The 27,673-nt window shown below is 35.2% G+C and overlaps 1 protein-coding gene across 1 annotated transcript; it reads right to left on the bottom strand.

The window, feature by feature from the left end:
- Positions 1–11,045: 11,045 nt before the first annotated feature.
- On the bottom strand, positions 11,046–25,475 carry LOC144440300 (NAD(P)H oxidoreductase RTN4IP1, mitochondrial-like). The gene is made up of 12 exons (XM_078129661.1): positions 25,124–25,475; positions 23,915–24,123; positions 23,196–23,426; positions 22,391–22,632; positions 21,799–21,942; positions 18,723–19,033; positions 18,041–18,148; positions 17,464–17,660; positions 15,905–16,090; positions 14,616–14,796; positions 14,172–14,264; positions 11,046–11,663 (listed from the first exon to the last, which is right to left on the bottom strand). The coding sequence occupies exons 1-12, from the start codon at positions 25,208–25,210 to the stop codon at positions 11,553–11,555; spliced, it is 2,100 nt and encodes a 699-aa protein (XP_077985787.1). The 5' UTR covers positions 25,211–25,475; the 3' UTR covers positions 11,046–11,552.
- Between the last annotated feature and the right edge of the window lie 2,198 nt (positions 25,476–27,673).

The raw sequence follows: 27,673 nt of genomic DNA, 5'->3' as shown, positions 1-27,673 counted from the left end.
TCATTGTCCGATTCCACATATCTTACAGAACCAACTAAAGACCTATACCTACGTTTTAAGAATTTGTTGTCAGATTCCATACGCCTCATAGATCCAACTAAAGACCTATATCTGTTTTATCTACGTTTTAAGAATTTATTATCAGATTCCATATTTATTTATTTATTTATTTATTTATTTATTTATTTATTTGTTTGTTTGTTTATTTGTTTGTTTGTTTGTTTGTTTGTTTGTTTGTTTGTTTGTTTGTTTGTTTGTTTGTTTGTTTGTGTGTTTGTTTGTTTGTTTGTTTGTTTGTTTGTTTGTTTGTTTATTTATTTATTTATTTACTCATTTATTACGCTTCATCACAGGCAAGTCAAAATTAGACAATAATAAAAATGAAAATAACATGTACAATAAACTACAAGAGGGCAGAAAGACCATACATATACCCAAAACATAGCGACAAACAAACAATATACAAAAGACAGCCTGTAAAGGGAATGGACAAATAGGTGACAAGCATCTCCACTAGTGTCAAACCAACATCAAAATTACATCAGTTCTAAAATAAATCATTAAAGTGAATGTACAACAACGGAAATTAATAACAAATTTATTGACATCAAACACTTTTGCACTGATGACATTTACAAACAGAAGACAATGTATAAAAGACAGTAGATTCAAAAGGATTCACAAACTTCTGGTAATAAAATAATGAAAGCAATTATGTAAATGATAACACGTTCTCCGCATATATAATGTCATGACTGAGTTGATTCCAAAGCCAATACAAGACCTCACCTCGTGTATCTAAGTAAAAGGGATTTATTGTAAAAAAAAAAGATATCATGTGTCATATAGTACTTTGGAGTCATGGTGGGTGAATGGTTAGCGTGACCGGCTTTGAATCTACAGGTTGCAGGTTCAAGCCCTGTTTGTTTCCGAGTGACTAAAGTCCTTGGGCAAGATTTAAACCACAATTGTGCCTTAGTCAACCCAGCTGTATAATTGGGGACCTGGTGGGATGCATGTTGCAATGTGAAGACTTTAATCCTATGCGCTTAAATGGCTGCAATGGATTGTATGCTCCCCGGGGAGTTCAGGAAGACTAAAGGGCCGTTGTGCCGTTCTGATCCGAGCCAGGGGTAATAATTGTAAAGCGCTTTGAGCACAGCGTGGGAAAGCGCTATATAAGAACCCAACATTATAGTTCTAGCCTAAGATCTGTACATGTTGGGGCAGTTTTTATAGCTATTTCATTTTTTACTTGAATCATAGAAATAATCATAGCTATATACTATTATTATATACACTTTACAAAAACAAACAAAACAATCAATGTCGTTTGGATGTTTATAGGTGCTGTTGATAATAAGTATTCAGCCTGCAGTTAACTTGCCAATAAGGCTTAAAAAAATGTTTGGTTCCAGTTACCCAACCCCACCTAGTTTTTCACTGCCGACCCTAAACCCTAAACGTATACCTATTCGAGAAAAAATGAAAATAATCGCTAAAATGTGGAGGAGGCGGAAACTGACATCAATTAAAAAAGACAATATAAAACTGTTCTTCCAATCTGTAATGGCTGTACATCTGATGGGAAGAACCCAACAGGACAGAGACCATATGGAAAACAACGGAACAGATAACTACCTGAACTAGACACTCGCTCACACATGAAAACATTATTTAAAAATCTACCTATCCCTCGTATTGTAAAATTGAGGTTAATCGGAACCACACAATTTTCTTAGGCCTAAAGAGAATTCTGTTTTTATGTATGTATCCCTTTCAACATAGACTATTTCCTCACCAATACCTCAAGTCATTGAACTGTTTTCGCAAACGTCGATTCTAGTTTTAAAAGAAATTAGACAAATATTTTGCTTTCAAAAGCGTCAACACGTTTAAAGGCAGACAAGAATTGCTCAAACTCTACGTTGTAACAGACACACTCATAAACTAAAAAGAAGTGTACTTTACCTTTTTCCTGTATCAGTAAAATACGCACAGAGTCTGACAGAGTTTTGAAACTTGCTTCCGATGCTGTCCCTCGAGAGATAAAAATCAATCTGGTTGAAACTCAGATTGTTTAGTCTATTTGAATAATAGCTATATATTACTATACTTGTTTTCCGGCCTGATGTTGAATGACGTATTTGGTCACGTGCATACCAACTCGTGTTTAACATACTTATATTAAGTAACATTAACAGTTATGCTAATTACACTCGATTCACAAGTTAGTAACGTTCTGGTTTGTATTACGTAAACGTAACTAAATCTAAATAAAAACAACCCGACCAACCTTCGTTAAAGCTTCCGACCCTAAATATGTTTTTAAACATTTAAAACAAAACAAAAAGATAAGGAACTGCTTCGCCCCAAAAACAAACAAGATGACGGTCAGCAGAATTCCCCTTCTGTGAGAGATATGATAAAATATGTATAGACATCACTGGGGGAAGAAAATTTCACGCTAGCCTGTTTTCTTTCTTCAGAGATGTTTGTTTTTAGGTCGAAACAATATATTTAAAAAAATCAAAAATATATGACCCACCTACCCTATTTTCAGAGGCCATTTTAGGCCAAAAAAAATAGTTTTTTTGTCTGGACATTTTGTTCAAAGTGGTGCGACGACGTGATTTTTTTCAACAAACCTGTCTTTCAATCTACCATTTATGGCAGTTACTGTTCTCTTTATTTAGTACATTAGAGCAAGTGTGTATGTGGGGCAGATGTCATTTGTTTGTTCATAATTGGCTATTCAGTTGTTGTCACTGAAGTAGGGTTGTTTTTATGCCCCCCCCCCACCGGATCTGCAGACAGCATGGGCTGGACAAACGTACTAAAAATGACGCGTGGGTATTTAAGTGATGCAGGCGCTGACCAAAAACAGCACATTTTTTGCCTTATCAGAAACACATTTTAATTTGTTTAGTCTACATGCCAACTTCTTTATAATGAGTATCTTTCATTAAATACACAATATATGAACTATAATTATGGCAATATAGAGACGCGAGAAAATAACGAGATGGTTAGATTTATGAAACCATTTTTTGATATTTCCCAAGTATCGACTGAACGAGCACTCAAACACTTAAATATCACGAAATACGTCATTAAAAATATTCTATAAAAATATAACTACTTTTTGTCAACTCATTCATGTCGATTTCTTTCTATTCATGTTTGACAAACCGTATACTCTTGCAGGTCAGAGTCCACAACATGACATTCACAAGCCATTAACGGTCCAAGTGCAACAAACCCGCGGGCTTGCCTGACGAAAACGGGTGTCATAAAAGTTGTTTGCATCTCTAAAGCTGTTTGTAGTGTTACTTATAATAGCCTAATAAATTGATAACAACTGATATAAGACGGAGATAAGGTTTGCCTCAATTGACCCACTCCTTAGAAATGATCTTACGCTGTGAACTACACTGTTTACTTGTGTTATGTAAGAGCCCATCATCACATGTGTAAATATTGGTACTCTTTGATAACAAGTGGACTTGCTTCTTTAATGGCTTGTTCCAGTAATGAAATGTGAAGGCATCGGTGAGTCCAAGATTAACAAGGTATTCACGCAGTGGTTGGTAACACTAGACAAAGTGTGTACACAATGGTTGTTAACACTGGACAAAGTGTTCATACAATGGTTGGTAACACTAGACAAAGTGTTCATACAATGGTTGGCAACACTGGACAAAGTGTTCATACAATGGTTGGCAACACTCGACAAATTGTTCACACAATGGTTGGTAACACTAGTCAAAGTGTTCACACAATGGTTGGCAACATTAAACAAAGTGTTCACACAATGGTTGGTAACATTAAACAGAGTGTTCACACAATGGTTGGCAACATTAATCAAAGTGTGCATACAATGGTGGGTAACAGTAGACAAAGTGCTCATACAGTGGTGAGTAACAGTAGACAAAGTGCTCATACAGTGGTGAGTAACAATGTGGTCTGAATGTTCATGCAGTGTTGGGTAGTCTGGTCAAATCTTCATACAGTGTGGGTTTAATAGGTAACACTGATAGCGATAGGTCATATTCAAGATATGTGAGGTAAATCGAATATCATACTCACAATGGACTCTTTCAAAACATTACAGTGTGAATATCGCTGTACTAACCTGGCATTGAAAAACATGTTGTATTCATGTAATAACATATAATAGCAAGTAATGAGGAAGCCCAGTTAGCTATCAAATGAAAACAAAGTACTTGACATTTATAGTGTAATCTTCTTCAGCACTTGCCAGTCTTTGTGACTCAAAATGAATACTTCATATTTAACACCCATCAACAATCAAAATACTCCATAATTAACACCTTTAGATGGAATGGAAATACTTCTTATGTATGGCAGGTAAAACACATTCATTCTGTGTTTTGTTAAGTTTATCGTCTTCAATCTAGCATGATACCTGATGTTGTGTGGGTTAGAAAAAGAAGAGCGTAGGTGATGTGACCATCCAAACGTATATATCTGTATGTTCGAATTCAATGTGATAGATCAAGTTCAGCCAAATAAAGCAAATTGGGTTTAGAAATGACATAAACAGATTTGATGATTTTTCATGGCGTATCTATATCATAAATCTACATTTCAAAATATCTTTATGTCGCAGGGAGGGGGTGGAGGGAGAGAGAGAGAGAGAGAGAGAGAGAGAGAGAGAGAGAGAGAGAGAGAGAGAGAGAGAGAGAGAGAGAGAGAGAGAGAGAGAGGGAGGGAGGGAGGGAGGGAGAGAGAGACAGGCAGGCAGACAGACAGACAGACAGACAGACAGACAGCTACATAGAGACTGATAGTGATACAGACAGATACAGACAGACAGGCAGAAGACAGGCAGACGATGCATGTAGAGGCAGCAGAGGCAGAGATGACATAATAATTTTGAACAAATATTAGTTGATATTTAAATGCATAAATGATAAACCAATCAAAAGACATGGTGTTGCTCCAATACGGCTGACATGACTATATGCCATTTATTTGTCTATGCTAAGTTTACATCCCGTAGATAATATGTATTACACATCTCAAAAATGGTAATCACGCCAAGGTTCTTTTTTTTTTTTTTTTTTTTTTTTTTTTTTTTTTTTTTTTGTTCTTACCGTATACATAGAATGATTTAGCATACATTGGTTTATTTACAAGCCTAGCATGTGGCCTTTCTAATGTGTTCAATTAGCAAATGAAACAGTATACTTTACACTTGATATGGATGCCATAAATGGTTGTGGTACATATAGAAAACGTTTTATTTTGGTTGTTATGGGTTATGTAATGAAATTCGTAAACTGACTTTTTAGGGGATAAGGGTAAACTGATTAGTTCTTCTTTTTTTTTACACTTTGTTCTCACCGCGTTAACTGTACTATATATGTCCCCACCCTCATGCCCACGTCACACACATTATTTGATGAAAGTGGATGTAGTTGAAGTAAGCAAACGATACAATATCAGGTAAAACATCTGTATTTGAAAAAATGATCGAGCAATGTGATACCATCTGTCAGTTTTATAGGCGATACATAGACAAGGTGATGTCATCCCTATTATCCAATATAACGCCAAAATGTCACGTGTTCATTCTGATCGGGGCGGAATCCCCAGTCGTTTTTTAAAACGCTGTACCTCGCGGCATGCACAGTGACTCCACTTTCAATAACGATTCCAAGACGGCCTGTACCCGCTACGACGTCACCTGGACGTGCCTGTAACGGATCGGCAGATACGTACTCCCATCTTTCTTTTGTTTGACCGGCGTCTTCCCACGTTTTAGCACTGATGGGGTAGTCACCTGGTAAAAACCTGTTTTAAAGTCAATTAATGTTATAGATTATGAAAGTAATTTTTGTACATTAGTTAGAAATATGTATTTTGTGACTGACTGACTGACTGACTGACGGACTGACGGACTGTATGTCTGTCTGTCTGTCTGTCTGTCTGTCTGTCTGTCTGTCTGGCTTATTTTCTCTCTCTGTGCCTTATTTTAAGAAATCCCACTTTTCGATTGCATTAAATATATCTGTCTGTCTGTCTGTCTACATGTCTCTCTGTATGTGTATGTATATATGTACAATGTATGTACGTACGTACGTACGTACGTACGTACGTATGTATGTATGTATGTATGTATGTATGTATGTACATTGTATGTATGTATGTATGTATGTATGTATGTATGTATGTATGTGTGTCTGTCTGTGTGTCTGTCTGTCTGTCTGTCTGTCTGTCTGTATGTCTGTCTCGGGGTCGGTCTACCTACCTCTCTTCATTTCTCCTCTCTGTGAATTACTTTTAAAATTCTCACTTGTTGATGTTGGAAATTTATATGTAGTTATCTGCCTAGCTATTTTTCTATGTTTACTTTTTCACGCATAACACATTTTAAATTTATTAAACCGACCTACTTATCAAAACATTGTTATACCTACTTGCCAATCGACTGACATAAACATGTATAAAATCTATATAGTGTTATTAAATTGAACATACCATGGGTATACCTCCGGTGCATTCACACCAGCTTTTGTAAGAACATCAAACAAGAAGTAGTTACTTTTCCAATGATCAGCCCCTGGTTCGGTGTCTGCAGAGTATGCATAGTCAGTGGAACCTATCAACGTACGTGCCTTGTTCACAATTCTAGTGGCTGCATCCTGAATACGAAGACAAACTCACATCAATGGTGAGCAATAGCTCAGACATTGTGAATACCCCAGCATACATGCATGCACGCTTACATACATACATACATACATACGTGCATACATACATACAATTTCAGTGTAATTAGTGACATGAAAAGATAACAGTATACAGGAGCTTAATATTAAGTAGAAATATTACCAACCCGTTTGTATCGAGAATAGCCTTGTGTACAGGAACATAGGCACAATATGAGACACGTCAATTTACAACAAGAATATAACGTTAATGTCACCATCTCTACCCGTTTTTTAAGTGTCGTTGGTTAACTGAAAAACAAAGATAAAGGACGAGTGATTTTATTCGTGGAAACGGAAAAATTTGGTACATCTCTGGTTGCTTACCACAAAATGAACTTACAAAGTGAGCGAAAAATTGATAAAAAGTAACATGACTTATTTCATGTAGAGTATATCAAAGTGATCAATTGATGAAGAGTAGAAATTGTTAACAATATATAACGTGATCAAGATATTTTTTCATCACATTTTAGTCAGCTGCAAGTCTTGATCACAATATTACATTCTGACTAAATTAATCATAAAAAAAGAAAAATAATTTATTGTTGAAAGACCATTACACAATACATGTCTCAACCGTCTGTGCATAACAAATTGCAAACGTTCAAAATATGATTCAGAGAGAGAAAAAAATACACAAATTATTATACGGTTTGATTGAAAACAACACATTACATCCTCGTAAAAGTAGTAATTTATCAGGGTATAACTTAAGTGGCACATTTAAAATTATTTCACAAACTTAATGAAGTAATAGGATTTGCTCATTAAATAAATTTAATTTTATAAATATCCTAATTTTCTCTATTTTAGATGAATAAGCTTATTCAATAAAATTTTACCTTAGGCATAATAAAAAATGTGTTTGGTTCCAGTTACCCGATCCCACCTAGTTTTTCACACTAGCCATAAACCTTTATTTACGTATTCGATAACAAAATCGCGAAAATCGTGAAGTCTCGCAAGAAAAAGTGGACTTAAAAAGCCAATATAAAACAGTTCTTCCAACCTGTAATGGCTGTACATCTGATGAGAAGAAACCAATGGCACAGAAACCATATGGAAAACAACGGAAAACATAACTACAATACTAGACACTCACATATGGAAAAAAAAATATTTAAAAAAAATAAACATAAAAAATCTACCTACCCCACCTATTCTAAAAGTGAGCGCAATCGGAACCACACATTTTTTGTTAAAACATAACGATTACCCTACTACTTACCTTGTACACCTCTGTAGCGTTTCCAAGTGAAATGTCTCTGAACGTTATATAGATTTAACTCTGGGTATATTAATTTGGAACATTTGCTAGAGTAACAATTACCTATGTGTATATGTACAACGTCAGGAAAAATATGGCTTTATTTGAAATTTGATGTCTGTGTTATTTCCCTTAGTAATCTTTCTGAACAAAACATATGCTCAGTAAACCACACGTTTGGTAAATATTTCGACAGTGCAGTCTGATACACATTGTTAACAATTTACTAAAGAATAACTGTGACATAGGACAATAGCTGTCGTTCTACCAGCTAAAATGTATGCAATTATTTACTATGGAAGCCCATCAAATGATCTGCAATCAGAGAACAATAACCACGTTGTGATGAACATAGTATAATGTTACGCCCTGAAAATGCAAATTGTAAACAATGAAACGTTCTTGATAGGCAATGGTGATAGCTCGTCACATAAATAAACAGCGAGTGGCGGCCATATTGATTTCATGGTAGTGACCTCTGTGACCTTATAACAATAAAAAAAACAATCTATATGGGACGTTAAATGTCATGATATTCATGTTAACCGTTATTAAGAAACGGCATTCTAATTGGACCAGACACGATGATTTCGAACATAAACAAATATGGTGGCCGATCTCCGACGTTGATGTTATCGCACATGGCTACACATGACAAAACTGAGACATCTTTCAAAACAGGAAAAGCGACTCTCGGCTAACGACTCGTGTCACGATGCCAAAATTAGACTCATGGTGATACGACGAATTGAACGAAGAGGTGATATTGGGTAGTAACATCATAGTATAGCATAGCGTAGTAGTAGTAGTAGTAGTAGTAGTAGTAGTAGTAGTAGTAGTAGGGCCGTAGCCTGACCAAATTGCCAAGGGGGGCAGAACTTTGTCTTCGTGCAATCTTGCATTTAAAATTTAGAAAAGTGCTAATTTACATAAATATGCATGCAATTTACTTAATATATATTTTAGCATACGCAATTAAATATCATATGTGAGGTCAGAAAAAAAAATGCTGGTCAACGGGTAACCTAACCCATAACATTGGGTAAGTAGGTCGATTTCATTTTTTCACAATGCTTGACAAGGATAAAACAAACCATATATAATGATAGCAAAATATTTCAGGTCGAGTTTAGATAGAACTTATTCAGTCATCTTGATACTATCTCATGCAATTTGTCTGCATAGCTACAGTTAGGAAATGTACACAATTTACGGTTAAACAAATGGTGTAGTTCCTCTAACCCTCTCTTCTCAAAAAATGTTAAGCCCCGCCAATTGAAACTCAAGCATTATTTTAGCCACCCCCTTCAGTCACCTACACTACAGTGGAGATATAAAATCATATGGTACAATGATGCATTGGAAGGAGACAAGGTGAAAAAAAATTGAAAATAAGACAGTGTAGGAGGCCATTTAGAAGCATAAAATATCAAACCATAGACATAATAAAATACCAGAATTGAAACAATTATGCTATGCATTAAATATTATTTGAAAATGTACTTTGTTGTTTAATTTGGTTCCAGTGTGAAATGAGATAATTATATCAAACAACATTTTAACCAAAGACAACGTCGAACACAATTATTGAAAGAAATATCTTCAAATAGTGGATCTTAAACTGCGTACCTAGTTTAATATTTTTTCAGGGGCACCAAATATTCCAAAAAGAGATCTGCCGTTTTATCAGTATGAAATGTTTTAATATAAGGAACAAGATGTAAATGAGATCGAGCGCATCTTCGGAGTCACTGCATGCAGCATAGCAGGCGACCTCACGTTGAACGACTTTTTCCGTCTTTTTTTTTGAGTTTCACTCGCTGACATTATAATTGCGACTTGCTATCTTCAAATGAAGGAGACTTTCAAGACTACTGTTACTCGCGGAAAATGCACAGTGTATGTGCGCACTTCTTTTGTACTTTCCCGCACAAAGAATTTTTAATTTGCTGCAATAAGTTACAATTTTTAACTGGACACATTTTTATTCAAAGTTAAGCCAGGGTACAATAGCGATATAAGATACATATTAGCCAGGAGTCAGCAGTGTACAGTCACTTTAGTGAACTATCCATTTAAATCGTGCATGCTAGGAATCGTCACGTAAATAACGATTTTAATAGCATCGCTATGTATTCAAAAAGTAGTTTTTTCTTTCTTTTTTCCAAAATCTCAGGGGGGGGGGGCAGCTGCCCCCCTTGCCCCCTCCCCCCCCCACAGGCTACGGTACTAGTAGTAGTTGATTTATCATTGACTTGCAACTCAAGGAGTTGCCCAGCCCAATAGACTTCAAGTCATCAATAAATAAACATGATATACTAATATACTATGGATCTATAGAAACACATTTTACCCCTAGAAATAAGAGTACATATATTTCTGTTTTAACATTGTCATTGCCTAGCAAAACGGTTGTTCCAATATATTGAATTCTAAGATAACAGAATGTGTGCACTTTGTAGAAGAGAGGAAGGATAAATTCAGAAGCCACTTTTCATTCTTAGTGGAGTCATAATTGGCGAATGGTTATAGTGGCCAGCTTTGAATCTGCAGGTTGCAGGTTCGAACTCCATTGCAGCCGTTTGTTCCTGTATGACCAAGATTGTGCCTCAGTCAACCCAGCTATATAATTGGGGACCTGGTAGGATAGCGGTTGGAATGTGGATGCTTTAATTCTATGCACTTATAAAGACTGCAATGGATTGTATGCTCCCCAGGGAGTTGACGAAGTATAAAGAACCGTTGTGCTGCCATAGATCCATGCCAGGAGTAATAATCATAAAACGCTTTGAGCACAGAGTGGGAACACATAATATAAAAACCGACATTATTATTATTTGTTTTATTATTATTCTTTACAGAACGTTTTTATTTCAAAATAACAATGTGAATGTGAATATTTCAAATTGGGATGTACATGAATCCAAACAATTTGAAATGTTACAATTCAAAACAACTACCAAAATATCAGAAATGCAGGAATTCGTCTCATTTTGAAAGTTTTTTTTTCATTCTCTGAAACAAACAGATTGCTTTTCAACTAATTTGTGTATCAAGTTACCATCCTACGACATTCACAAACAATTTGTGCACGATACATGACCTGTGTATTTCTCAGAGCACAGAAAAAATGCTGAAAACAAGACCCAGAAGCTAGTGCTCTGTACAGCAGTTTGAATTTCCTCTATTTGCATAGATTAGCCATAATCCTCTTTATAGAGGGCAGTTCTTTGTTTAAAGCCTAAAATAATATTACTACAATTACCTTGTCTTCAACAATCTCATAGAATTGTCATATATCATATAAAAAGGTATCTCAATGTGTATTCTTTAAAGTAAAACCACTACTGTTTCACTTTTTAACTGATCCTCTGATATTTGGTTAGAAGCAAATCACTCATTAATAGTAATTTTTTACCACATGAATGGTCAGTCTCTGATGGTCACTCTCTGATGAGTCGCGAGTCAAAGCAATTATTCATCAATAACTACCATTGTTTTGCCACTTGAATGGTCACTCTCTGTAGAGTCATGAGTCAAAGCAATTATTCGTCGATAACTACCACTGTTTTACCACGTGAATGGCCCTCAGCCACATGGTTGAAGGCAAGATCTGCATCTTGCATTTGAAAGGTCTTCTCAACAACTGGTTTGATCTGTCGAGATATAGATAAAGATGTTTAATTTATGACATGTTATTAAACCTCAATGTTCTTACACAAGCTGTCATTGGTCAGAATTGAATCACATGACCTTCTTTAAATAGACTATAGCACGTGCAGTGATCCTGCCTGCGTGTGCAGAGACTGTTGCCAAGAACTATTGCCTGCTGTAGTTAAATTGACTAATGTGCATGTATTCTGTGCATCACAATAATGTTTTCTAGTATTGTGCTCGGGATAACAGGGGCACTGTATTGAGACACAATTGCGTATTTCTAGCAGAAGTCAAATAAATATAATTACAAATGAGTATATAAGACCCCGTGTAAACCATAAGTAAGACTGAGTGTGAGACTCTCATTTTGAAGGAAGTCCAAAGTGAGACTGTATCTGAGACTGGATTTGAGACTCGTATGATGTAAACAATAAACAACGGACAGCAACAGAAGTCATTGCAGAAGTCATCGCATGTGGAGATTGAACTATAAAGGACAAGATATAGATAATGCAAATTTCTCTGAATGTAGGAAAATGATATTTATATCATTTGAGTCATTATTATTTTTTTTTTAAATTGTTTTGTATCTCTGATAAAATGAATGTTATTGATGACCATTGGATAAATCACATTGTATTTGAACAACATAATGATACAATATTAACAGAAATGCGAATCCGTTTCTCTGTTGTTTTTCAAATATCAACGCCTCAAGCAATGATGGAATGACACAAATAGAATACATTTGCACAGCAAAACGTTTCAATATGACGCCCTCACGGTGAAACCAATCTGAAATAAAGAAAAACTGATGCTTAACTCCTGCACTGATATGAAATTGCTGAGATGTACAGCTGTGTTAACAATTTGATAAAATAGTTAAGCAAAGTAAATAGATATAGTTTTCCAAATACATCTAAGCTTGTTAAGAAAATAATATATGTACATCTCTTAAAGATAACGTTTTGAAATATATTACCAGTATATCTGAATAATGCAATTTCTGGAATGAATTAATTACATCTGTCATAACAAGATAATAGTTATAAAAGCTTGCAAAACATATCACCAAATAAGATCAGTTATATGACTTTTTCTCTCGAAAAAAAAGTATGGACGCTCACCTATCAACGCTATAAAACAAGTTAAACTATGCTTTGTGTGCGTTTGTATAGAAGACCACATTTTATTAGGAATCATTCACTCACAGCTTTAAGTAGTCGATATGTTATCAAACATTTGTCATTTGCAATGACGTCTTAAAAGAAATAAAATACTATCTCCGACCTGAAGTATGTATAAGTTATATAGAGCTGCTATTGATACCTGTAGTATCGTACACTGTACATTTGTCCGCTAATTGCTACATATATGTAACTTACGTCGCCATATTTCGTAAATATCTTTGAGGATATTACTCTTCTATTTTCATCTATTTTGTTCATTTTGCAAACCATTGTGAAATTAAACGAGAAAAGAAAACACATAGATTTTACACAGTAATGATTTATTATTTGGTTACGCTTGATTACGTTACCAGTGAAAACAGACACAACTCACCACTCGTTGTCATGGAAACCGTCTGAAAATTGATCATATGTAGCATTTGTTTATGTAATTCAATGACCAATGGATGCAGCTAGCTAAACACAGCACATGACTATCAGACACAAATCATCGTCACTCAGCCCAATCGTATGCAAATTGAAACAAACAAACAAACCACATGCATTGCATCCAACAACAATTCAACAGTGACGTCTTTAGTATATGAAACGAGACACATATGTGTAGTTGAACAGATTGAGGTTTGAATTAAAGGGTAAGTTGTCTGGGCTACACTAGCTGAAATACTAGGCTGTGAGGCTACCATTTACCCATCTCAAAGACGATCTCAGGTTTGCTTGCAATTACAGTCTATTTGATATAAGTCTCAAAAGCAGTCTCAAACACGGTCTCACTTAGCAGGTTCTTTGTTTTGAGAGTCTCAGTTCTGATCTCACTTCTCCTGTATTTGGGGTCTTACATACTTGGTGACTAGAGCTCTTACAAATAATATTACATGTCTGTACTGAATGGTTATTTTTATGGCCTACTTGAACCCATATTTATTAACACATGAAATACCTTAATTTAATATCAACATATAATCTCCTCCTCTAGATTTGGTAATTGTTTTTTTACGCTAGATGCTACTGTTACTTCGTCTGAATATTAAGACAAAATCTGTGGATATTCATCATATGATGGTGTCACCTGACTGTGAAGGTCATTCATCATGTGACAAATCACATGACTGATGGTAGACCTTTGCGTGGGCATTGAAATGATTACTTATTCTGAATATTTTTAGGCTACTTTACCATTACTCATATATGTTTTGATAAAGAAAGCCTAGTAACACAGTTGCCATGGGTTTGGTCATGGTTGCCATGTTCTTTTTTGTTCCAGTTTTTGACTGTTTGAATTCAGTTGTGGTAACTATTACTACGAGTATTACTTACTTTTCCCTGTTCCACTAACTGGGTGATTGTCTCTAAGGCACTACCATTGGGTGCACAAAATGCCCAACAGAATGTACGACCATGGAAAAGACTCTGTGGGAAGAAGATAGTGAATTAACCACAAATAAAATACTGCTGTCCTTTTCTAAAAATTATATTGGAAGCTGACATCGCTGTAAGACAGCCACTTTTAATTAAAGTAATCATATGGATAAGGATTAGATATATTTTTAGGATTTTGAATTTTGATATAAAACAATTTTAACATGGCTTCCTACGTGAAAAGTCAATTTGAAACAACATTGACAAAGTCTGTGTTTGTAACTCAATATCATGTAGAAAATTAATCAATTTGTAAACCCTTTGTTATTGTATCTACAATAACAAACGTTATAGACATTTTTTTTTTAGCTTTAGCAATGTATTTTACAATGTGTTCCTTACCTGAGGTATAGCAATTGTTGCCAAAGCACTCAAGGCTCTAATGCCTCCAACCACAAAACCAGACTGGTCTGTGTACATCATTACTGGTGATATCAGGGTAGCCAGCGTTCCACCTCTAGCAAGAAGATTCAAACTTCCAGGCTGTACTTTTGGTCCTAATGTGTCATAAACCACATCAAATCTGTAATGAAATAAATCAGTATTTAAGTACAATTACCTGTATCACTACATGTATTTGGTATCTAGTATTTATGCAAAATTTCATCTACAATTGCTTTTCTAAATGAATAAACTGAATCAGAATTTTGACGTTTCAAGTCTCTTACACTGGTAGACTTTCTACGGCAAATTACTACCTCAAATATTAGTATTAATAGTAAGTCACTAATGTTATTCAAATGCTAATAAATAGATGATAATAATAACACACACACAAACACACATACACACACACACACACACACACACAAACTCACACTCACACACATACACATACACATACACACACACACACATACAAACTCACTCACACACATACACACACAAACTCTCACACACACACACACACACTCACACACACACATACATACATACATACATACATACACATACATACATACATACATACATACGTACGTACATACATACATACATACATACACATACACACACACATACATACATACATACATACATACATTCATACATTCATACATACATACATACATACATACATACATACATACACACACACACACACTCATACATACATACATACATACATACATACATACATACATACATACACACACACACATTCATACATACATACATACATACATTCATACATACATACATGCATGCATGCATGCATGCATGCATGCATACGCACACACACACACACATACATACATACATACATACATACATACATACATACACACAAACAAGCTGACTTAATATGTGTATGGGATGTAATTTCTTTCTGTATATTACAAGGCACTCAGAGTATTCACAGATTTAGTTAATGTTGTTTCACATCGATTTTTCAAGTAAGAAGCCATGATAAAATTGTTTTATAGCTTAAAAAATACAAAATAGTATCTAACCTTCATCCATATCGTCACATTAATAAATAGACGATAATAATAACATATAGTATTAATACACAAAACAAAAATACAATTCTTGTATTTCTACCGTGTCACCAAGTACTTACATCCTAGCCAATGACACACAGAAAGAAAACTAGCCTAAATTTAAAAGATAAGTAACAAATAATAACTTACTTTGGTTTGTCTGACAACTTTGTTTCAAAATTTTCCTTCTTATAGTCAACAATTTCATCAGCTCCTAGATCCGTTACCATGGGAATACCAGCTGTACCACATGTGGTTGTCACATGACCACCCCATGCTTTAATGAGTTGAATGGCAAAGGAACCTATTCCTCCTGTACCAGCATGGATCAACACTCTGAAAAGTAAGAAATTTACCTTTTAACATTTTAAATGATTCATAATTTTACTTTATCAAACAACTGTATGAATCAAATAACAGACAAACCATATTGTCCGAATAGGGAACTTGCAAACCCGCCATGTTGAATGTTGCATCATGGGAAAAGTGATAATAAATGCTAATCAATTAATATTATGAACAATAATGTTATATTGTTTGTAACTATAAATGATCAATTCATAGTCACCCTCACCATTGTGGGAGGTTTACTTTATTGGTAGCTCCAGATTAGGTAATACGATAACCTCAGATAATCCCATAGTTCTTTGCGTCTGAGCATGCTCAGTCTGGATTGCAAGTTCCCTATTGTTATCTTTACTTTATGCGGACAGTCCCTTCCAGGTTCCTGGGGCCACATCTGCATATATGCAGACAAGTTTAGTAGTCATTTGCATAAGCACATTTTTCACCTTTTCAGCTCATAACTGGGTAAATTAATATTCATTTGACAAAATATATGTAATGCTAATGGGTGGATAAAGACAAAATAGGATTGATTGTATGTTTTATTATTCCTTTCAAGTTAAAGTTGATAATTGTAGAGTAGGGAAGATCCTACTCTGTAGTGGAAAAAGTCCTTGGACTAGGGAGTCTTTTGCATGACAAGTCTATGGCATAGGGAGTCTTTTGCATGACAAGTCATTGGCCTAGGGAGTCTTTTGCATGCAAAGTCTCTGCCATCTTAAGGGTAAGGTAAACATATAATTGTGCACAGGAATGAAAAATAAATTGTGTTGTTGACATTTTCATGTCTAACTTTAGTAAAATCAACAGTAAATAAAATAACTTCAATAACCAAAACCTTATCAAGCAGGTGTATTGATTTTAATATCGTGCAAAGAAATCTGATTTTCCTCAAACTGTTTATGTCAATCTTTTCACAAGACTGTCTTGGTTCTAAATAAAGTAAATTATTCTCTGCATTGGCTCTCAAAATTAATTATGTGACAGAGACCAAAATGAGTCATGATGGTCAGATGGATAAAGTGGCCGGCCTGGAATTTGCAGGTTTTAGGTTCTAGTCCCCGCCGGTTGTTTCTGAATGGCAAAGGTCTTTGGGCAAGATTTGAAACATTATTGTGCCTGAGTCAACCCATCTGTATAAGTGGGGACCTGGTAGGATAGAGGTTGCTATGTGAATGCTTTAATCCTATGAGCTTATAGAGGCTACAATGGATTGTATGCTCCCCAGGGAGTTGAGGAAGTATAAAGGACCGTTGTGCCGATATAGATCTGAGCCAGAGGTGATAATTGTAAAGTGCTTTGAGCACACAGGGAAAGTGCTGTATAAAAGCTAACATTATTACATAATGGGCAAATAAAATTACCTTTTCCCTTGAGTACTGTCTGGTCCCAACTTTGCAATGTCTACCAAAGCTTTCCAGGTTGTCATGGCAACGTATGGAATAGATGCTGCTTCACTGTGACTGATGTTTGCTGGTTTCCTAGCAACATGGGTTTCTTTAGAAAGTACAAACTCTGCCATAGAGCCATGAATTGCAATAACTGGGAATGTGGTCCATACCTGATACAAAGTAATTCAGAGAAAAATAAATATTTAGTGATTTGATAATTTAGTAGTCTTTAGAGGACTTTGTAATGTTACAGGTAACTGTGGTACTTTTTTCATTCTCAATGTATATTTTCAGCTTTTGCTAATGGAGTCTGAGAAGGGGTTCTCCCACAAATTGGTAATAATATTATTTTCTGTTGTGATAAAAAAAATTCTGGTCTCCTCTACTTTGGATTGATAACTTAATTCTGAGTTTTAGTAACTTTAGTAAATTTATATAAAAAATTCATCAGTTCCAATTCTTTGATTCTGAAATGACATCATTGTTTAAGCACTACTGAAATGACACGATTTATATCTGATGAAGTGACCTTATCAATTTACATACTGACCTCATCACCAACTTTAAACTTGGTGACCCCTGACCCAACAGCTGTCACGACTCCAGAACAGTCTTTACCAGGAATGATGGGAAACTCATCACTTTCTTTTGAAATGACCTGCAGTGTAATAAAAGAATAAAATAATAATAAGTGCTAGACATCATGTATATTTAAATCCTTATGATCAAAAACCTTTTTAGCAAAACCATAGATGTTCAGTCGGCCAATTTGAGCATGCTAACATGCTGAATAGATAAAAGTAAAACCATGTCTTCTGTTCCTGTGATGATGTTCTCCCATGTTTACCCTTCTCGTTCCCATTATAATATAGAATTTACCAGCAATTAGCATTCTAGCAGCTGTCATTTTATCGATCTGGCCCGTAACTAATATTTCTTACCCACCATTGAAAATTTGTGATCTTCTGCAACTGAAGTCCTTAAGCATCTGTACATGTATTACCACTAACATCACACCAGTATTGGTATAGCCATTTACGCTTCATCAATTCTTTAGTATTTGTCAGTGGTAATACGCTTTCTCCCTAGGGGTGGGGGTGGGGGGAGAGGGGCGGGGGGTATTTGTTTGTAGACAACTTAGTACACGTTGGGACGGTAGGGATTAACAGAAGCATCAAAACAATGATGGGTCTACTACATTTTAATTAATATAAAAAAAACATTATCCTTACCTTTGCCTTCTTGCGTAAATATTTCAAAAATACTCTCCCATAACCTCCTCTGACTCTCAGATCAATGGGATTAACTGATGCAGCCTTGACTTTGATAAGTATATCATCAGGGGCAACCACTCTGGGTTGTGGCTGTTTTAGGTTTATCTTCATCACCTCTTTACCTCCATAGTCAGTAATAATGACAGCTTTCATAGACTTGATAGCTGAATTGTAGATATACCTTGCCATGGAGTGAGCATTATGGTACGATGTCCTGAATGTCATAAGTAACGCCATGGCTAGTAGTGTAAGAAGAATTGGTCGGCTGACTGTAATTTGAAAAAAAATTTATGTAAAAATAAAACGTCAGCAATAAAATGTGGTGTTCAGGAAATTTAATTTGGTCAGACTGTAACCAAGTTCTGCAATAATTTCTCTCTCTAAATGCACAGTCCAGCCTCTATCACAGTCTCTGTATGTTACAGAAACTGTGGCAAAAGGTACAAATGTGTTATGGTGTTTGGATCATCTGTCTGATATCTTTTCACATTTTTTTTGGTAAGAGTGGAAGATAAATAAAATGTAACTGACTTTCCCACTAATTCATCTCTGATGAAAACATAATTTTGGTATACGTGTGGAAATTATATTATAGTATAAAAAATGGCACCAACGGCATTGTAGCACAACTGTATAGTTACATGTATGTGGGTTTTTAAAATAAAATATGTCATATACTGTTCTTTGTACTTGGAAATTGCTGTGATGTTTTATGATAATTATCATGTGGAGTTGCTGTAATATGTTCAGAAAGTATGAAAGTATCATTTTAAACATCATACTTCATTACTTTAGCCCATCGTCATACATCACTGCCCTCTACGGAAAGTCTTAGCAGCCAACGCTGAATCGTTCCATCAGCAAGGAAAAAATGCTCTTGTTTGCGAGAATGTTTAACCATAGTTTTATATAAGTATTTTTATTAACCCAACCAAGTAAAAAACCTTACAAACTCAGCCTGTGCCCCTTTAATGAGATACAATAAACATTATAAACATTTTATTTTGTTGGGTGGGAGGGGGGGGTGGGGGGTGGGAAGTAAAATAGCAAAATCAATTAAAAGCAAAACTACACCACATAATTGATAAAGTGAAAACAACACTATAATACTGATACTATTTACTATAGTATTGATTGCACCCAAGTACAGTAGTGGTATGCTGTGGGGTGAGGGTGGGGGTTACATAGCAACATCAACTAAAAGCAAATCTATATCACATAAAGTGAAAACAAGAACTATTACTATTACTGATACTAGAGTATTGATTCTACTCTAATGCAGAGGTGATACCCTTACCAATGTGTTTTGATTTTCAATGTAGACAACTCAATACTTCTAAGTTTAAGAATTACCCACTAAAACTAGTCTAGTTCCTCATATATACAGTATCATTATGATCTTGGAGTAATTATACTGACAGTATGATTACTCTAAGTTGTGATTAACACCTCCATTCACAGTGGGTTAGTTTGATAGAGACCACACTGGCACCCAGACTACACTAAAATATACACAACACAATGTACTAGTATACGTACATGTGACCCAGGCTATTGTGTCTGCTATGTCATGAAATAGTTAGAATACATTTATACAATGATCAGTGACTCTCAATAGATCTGCATTTAGACAAAACATCGTACAATTGCCTCACCATTCAGACAATAGCTCTATAACCATAGCAGTGTTATACCCAAACTGAAGTAGGCTATGTTACAGCTCTCATCAAGGTCAAAGGTCAGATTGAGGTCAAAAGAATTGACTGATTATAATCTGATGATGTCATCTCTTTACCAGTCAATAGTCCATCCTAGTGTGAATGACCTCAAAAGCTCTGACAAACAGACAAGACTCCTGACCTTTGAACTTTGTTGTTTCATGAGAATGTACCATTTTGTGCCATAGGGGTGGACAGACGAGACATACTAGAATGAGGGGAACAATGTAAATGCTTCAGAAGGGATGGTTCTAATTTGTTAAAAATCAGCAAAAAACAATGACATGTGTTAGCTGTATTGTTCATGATTAGAATATTAATCCACTTGCTTATTAATAAGTTTTCCAATTCAACTACCATAAAGTGGAGCTCTTTGAGGATTAATTCACATTGGCCAAAATCGTGGGGATTTCTTACTTCAGTATGAAATCCACTTCACTGTGACAGATTACCTACCTGATTATGTAGCCAATATATGGTTTCCAATTTTAAAATTTACAAAAATAATCATTCTGGGGAGTTTGGGAAAGCAGTTAATTTCTAGGCAAACTGCTTCCCCTGTTTGTCAACAGAACAATAAGTAATAAGTCACACTACTGAGAATTATGCTGGTCCTTTGATACGCTCTTTAGTTTATTATATAGTGTATGACTCAGCTATTTTGAAAAGAAACAATCAATGCCATTTACAGGGGTTGCCACCCTATAATTCAATGCCATTTACAGGGGTTGCCACCCTATAATTTGGATGTGGTAACAAATTATGCACTTTAAAAATTCAGTTATATAGTTTCACAAACTTGTTGCATTTCATTATCAGGCTTTCCTTCCCTGGCTTCTCTTTTATATTTCTCATTAAATTCTCTGACATTGCATGATGGATTTCCCTTAATTCTTTCAATAGCCACATGCTACACATATACCGTAATACATTCCAAATTATTATTCCAATTTGAGTCACCTTTACTATTTTACAAATTGTATAGGTCATTCCAGACTGCAAACAGGAAATAGCTAATACAGCGCCTTCGCTCAAATTGGGGTATCATCACCTCATAGTACTGGTTCGTAAGAGCTTTGTCCCTTGGTATTCTGTAGAAGTGTAAATTGGGGATGTTTTTTGTATTGTTCAGACATCAAGGAAAGCAGCAGTGTGTGCGCTATGATTAACTGAGTAACATATACCATGTATACCCCCAAGGTACACACAGACAGGAAGTAGAGCGCCACCATGGCAAATTTTGGAAAGGCCTATTGTACAGAACTTTAGTAAATAAATGTTCATTATTCAATATATTATTTGATTGTTTTTCTCACCTGATATCAAAAACAAGTTGATGCCATTTGTCACGAAGATGTACGACATCAACAAGAGTACCAACATTAATAACGGCTTTGTCCATGATGGTTGTACACTCCATTCTATTGCCTGTACTCCATGACCAAGGAAATTATCGATCGCTGTATAGGAAACAACAGATCAATCAATCAATCAGTCAGTCAGTCAGTCAGTCAGTCAATCAGTCAGTCAGTCAGCCAGGCACTAACTCAATCAATCAGTCAGTCAGTCAGTCAGTCAGTTAGTTTTTCAATCAATCAATCAATCAATCAATCAATCAACCAATCAATCAATCAATCAATCTATTATTACATATGTAGCACCAACGATACCAAAGATGCTATAATATGATATCTGTAAATGTATACGTACATTTCGTTAATATTGCATAACAGAAATTATCAACTTTTCTTTGAAAAATAAATTGAATTTTTTTTCTTCAGGTTTTGTGCTTTTGATTGCAACATAAACCTAATAATGTGTATTTAATATTTCCAAAGAGTGAATACACATGTACGTTTTGTCTTTTCATTTCCACATCATTCATAAATTAATAAATAAAATACATACTTGTTTTCATCTGGAAATAAATGTTCTCTCCCATACTTTCAAAATCAAGCATTCCATGTTGAAAACTTCTCTTGGCCCTCACTCTCTCGTACCAGTCTTCAACATTCTGATACTTAGTGAGTGGAAATTTCATCTTTTTAAACCTGTGGACATGGACTATCCATGATATATCTGCTATGCTGAAACTATCACCAACCAACCAATCATTCTGACTGAGGCAATTCTCAAGTTCCTCAAAGGCACTATGAAAGAAAACAATATATTAGCATATCTCAAGTTTAACGTGGAAATGTTAAAAAAGTACACTGCCAATGCCAAATCAATTTTCTGTCAAATGTAACATTTATGTAACATATAACATACATGTAACATGACACATATCATACCATATCCATAACAAACCATAACATAATATAACACATCACATAACATATTGCTATGTGACATAACATAATATAACATACATGTAACATGACACATATCATACCATATCCATAACAAACCATAACATAACATAACACATCAAATAACATATTGCTATGTGACATAACATAATATAACATACATGTAACATGACACATACCATATCATACCCATAACAAACCATAACATAACACATCAAATAACATATAAATAACATACATGTAACATGACACATACCATACCAGACCCATAACAAACTACAACATAATATAACACAACATCAATAACATAACATAACGTACTGTAATGGTACATGCTGCACAGTAATGTAACATAACAAAACATACATGTATTATAACATGATGGCAGGGTACTAACTTACCAATGAATAACTTCTATCTTCTCTTGTAGTAATTCCATGGGGTGCCCTTCTTTGAATGACAAATGAAACTCGTACAAATCTCTGCTCTCAATATTCTGTGACAATCTGTGTAACGATTCTCGACTTGCTACAGCCATTCTCCCAAACATGAAGTTAAAAGTGAGATATTTGAGTGGTCGTTGGATGTCAGATGATAGTGTCAACCATTTTGCCATGGCTTCTTCTTCACCCCTAATAATAAAATAATATCAAAAGTTGTTGTTTTTGAAGTTTGACTTAACGTCATAAGGGCCTAGTGCCAAAAATACATCTTTTTGTCCTTTTTCTCAAAATGACATTTTGTAGTAGATCCTTATGACATAAACGAGTAACTAACCCTTTCACTTTACTTTTACTTGCATAATATGTCCTACGTTATTGTGTATAGTATAGGTAACCTGGAGAGACCTTGGAGTTATCTATAACTCCAAGAATACCCCCAATTACACCTAGCTCTACCCCCCAACCATCACAACCCCTCCTCCATACTTACATTGCTACATACCTATATGCATATTGAATTATTGAAGGTTTGTATAATATAATTTCAATACAAATCCTTGAAGACACTGGCATGATTTTTGTGTAAGTAGCGTCAATTATTGTGGCTCAAATGAATTAAATAGTATTATCTTCACTTAAACTTAAGCATAAGCATCTCAAGATGTATGATACCTTACCTTGGTTGAAGGCATGGATCTGGGAAAGTCGTATCAAGATATTCCAGTATATCATTAGATTCAATGATTGTTACTCCATCATGAATTAACACGGGTACTAGATTTTTAGGGTTGATTTGAGTAAATTCTTTGGTTGTATGTTCTCCTTTACCAAGGTTTATAACATGACTTCTCCATGGTAACCCTTTCTCCTCCATACAAATCCGCACCTACGAAATTACACAATCATATATATTTATATATATATGTGGGATAAGTTGATTGTTTAGAAACAGGTTCTGGAAAGGAATGATGTCCACACACAACCAAGTACTGTAAGAACAGCTACTCATACTTTATTGACATCTAACAAAACTCCTACAGATCACACAGAAATAAGGGTTTATATAGGTTTTCCTACATTCCATACATATTTGGCGCGAATTTGGTATTGACCTTCATATGATTGGTCAATTATGAAGAGATAGAATTGGTAGTATAAAAGATTGTTTGAACTTGAGATTATCTAATTTGACATAACTTGATTGGTTATGAAGATTGCAGTTAGGATCCTAAATTTGAATCAAGCTCAGTGTATATTTCATTCCCGATAATATGATATCTATTCTCCAGAGCTCTAACTGTACAGCGCCTCAGGGCGAGATCTACATCGTAGTAGAAACTGGCCCTTTATAAATTCATTGATTGATTGATTGATTAATTAATTAATTGATAATATCATTAGCAATGTTAATAAGAAAGGGTACTGTAAACCTGGAAAAAATGAAATATAAAATAAATCTAAAGTATATATTAAGAAAAAAAAAAAAAAAAAAAATAATAAAATAAAATTAATACAATAGTAATAATAATTTTAAAAATTAACAATAGAAATAATCTGTTATGACATTATTAATGCGTAAGGAGTTATAAGAATAGGTGTTACTGTCTCATGTCTGAATATAATATGTTTATATATTGTGCGACATTATATATCTTAATAATATTATAGTAGTCCTGCTTGCAAACGGAGTAACGTGTAATTCGGGACTCGATTCTGACATAGTCCTTCTCCTTACTCGGTCGTTCTGAGCTCAGACTACTTCTTTTAAGTTTTAGCGGTCTGAGTTCTGAGGGACATATCGCGATTACAGTGTACACCGTCTGCAAATTAATTGCATGTGTGTGTATTTGCTGTATAGCTAGGGTGGATCCCCAGGTCGGTCTTACCTTCTGAGAGCAATTCGACGTAGGAAAGTGGAACAGGTGCAACCCGTTCGTCCCTTTCATGTGTTCTGCTGTGTCGATGATCACCATTTTGCGTCTGGGTATTATGATCGCAGCCTAGCAGACTGTACGTGCCCGGTACGGTGTACGTGACTCTGTGTGACAAAAATCGTAATGTCAATATAAGTACCCAGTAGTAGCACTAGCAGTACGGCTACAGTTTGTTACTACGCGGAACCAGGGTCAGGACGTCAAAAGTACACCGTTACACAATCCCTGTTTACTCTAAGTATTAACTTTTGTATGTAACTACTGATTTGTGTTGCTCAGAAGGCCAACCTGGCATCCACACACTGTTGTTGTTGATTACGCGATACGTCGTCTGTTCACGTTGACATGTGTGACCCAACAGGGTCATGACCTCTCTACATGTGACATGTGATCCAACCTATTACGGCAAGTTTTCCTTACCCATTCGTTCATTTGTAATAAGACGTAGAAGTTTATATACCTTGAAAAAAAAACTATATACAATTAGCTCTGGCTTTACTTCAAATGTGAGATATGGTGCTGGGTTTCTGCAGAGGTTTCTGGTTGTATTTTAAATACAGCGCCCCCAGTGTTCACTTTCTATAAAGTTTTTATTTTATTTTTATTTTTACGTATGAACAATGTTTCCGCAATTCTAAATTTAGACTTTGTAAGGTATACATTCTATATTTCACTAAGTTTCCTCAAGTATACTATGACAGCATATGTACAGATTGGTTCGTGTATATGTTATATGTTATAACAACTAGGCATAAAAAGTATATAATTAAGCCTGGATCCACCCCTGGGTGTGGTACCAGTGGTTAACTCTGGTGTAAGGGTGTGTGGCCAGTGCTGGAAACCCCAGGCCCCATTTTAGACCCACTTTGACCAAAAACCAATACCCCATTCTTGGTTTTTAAAAGATGAAATTTTAGATCAAAATACATTTCCCTTAATAGGCGACATTTTGGGGCAATTAATGGCGCAGTTATGATTTGGTAAAGGACAACGGACCACCTTTTAGACCAAGCAAAATTGAAAATAATGCATGCAAAGTGGACGGCGACCCCGTTTTAGGAAAAAAACAGACCCCATTTTAGACTAAAGGGCTAGAAAACGCATCCCATGGGGCGGCACATATACGTATACTCAAATACAATGTAATAATAAAAGGGGAATAGCCCCCCCCCCCCCCGGGGGGATTCACCCTGAGAAGAAAGCCACAAGATATTGCTGCCGTCGTTTCCTTTTTCTACTATTCTAACTCAATCAGCCGATACCATGTTTAATATAGTAACTGTTACAGTTGTGTATATGTGCGTGATACAAAACGTTTATTAACATCCGGGCCTTTTCGTTTTAGATCCCCTTTGGCAATTTCGAATACGAAGATGCCGCATACATAAACAGAGTGAGTTCCCAGGGAAAACAATATTATGGAGAGACACGACATATTTTAAAGTGGCACGAGCTGAGTTTATAAGCTTTTTAATCAAATGGAAATACTTACATAATAACCTCGATTCAAATATTTTAAAATGATTTTAACGGCGATGAATGTTTTCTATAACACTATGATTGTCTTCTGGCATTGTTAAAAACAAATGATTACGTAGTAGAGATTTCTTACGTAATCGGGTCGTTTACAGTTAATCCAATCTGATTAAAATCTGATGTTAGATAGGCTGGTTTTCCTGTATTTACCTTTATTCCATCGTTATTGCGTCTTTTACGTTAGTTTTTTTTTTTTCTGGGCGAACGCCTTTCCAACATCTGACACAATATACTTGGATTTCACGCGTAAGTCTCGCCTTGCGAGCGCAGAGCTCACCCAATCAGAAATGTTCTCTCTTAGGCTATTGGAAAGGCGTTCGCCCAGAAAAAAAAAAACTAACGTAAAAGACGCAATAACGATGGAATAAAGGTAAATACAGGAAAACCAGCCTATCTAACATCAGATTTTAATCAGATTGCAGTTAATCTTGATACTAGAGTGGTGGCTACACTAACTGCCATGCAGTACTTCACATAGACTACTCCAAAGCACGCGTAAACTGAGTTTGTTCAAGCAACAGAACTATTTAAACGACTAATTAATTAACTAATTAATTAACTAATTAAAACTTAGGGGCACAAACTGAGTTGATGACACAATATACGACGTGTTTCCCCGCCTCAGTGCTCTATCAGTGAAAGGGTTTTGATCGATGTGTGAGGGCGCCCTATTATGGCCTATTAATCAATAGGCTTACTGTTATGAGCTATGGTTTCAGTATGTATGTATGTATGTATGTATGTATGTATGTATGTATGTATGTATGTATGTATGTATGTATGTATGTATGTATGTATGTATGTATGTATGTATGTATGTATGTATGTATGTATGTATGTATGTATGTATGTATGTATGTATGTATGTATGTATGTGTGTATGTATGTATGTATGTATGTATATATCATAGATTGAAATTGTCGCGAATTAGGAACTTTACCAGTTGTAGATTCACAGCATTCTTC

This window comes from Glandiceps talaboti, chromosome 9, assembly GCF_964340395.1.
Source record: "Glandiceps talaboti chromosome 9, keGlaTala1.1, whole genome shotgun sequence".
NCBI lineage: Eukaryota > Metazoa > Hemichordata > Enteropneusta > Spengelidae > Glandiceps > Glandiceps talaboti.
The sequence above is the reverse complement of the archived record's forward strand: the minus strand, read 5'-3'. Positions and strand labels throughout refer to the sequence as shown.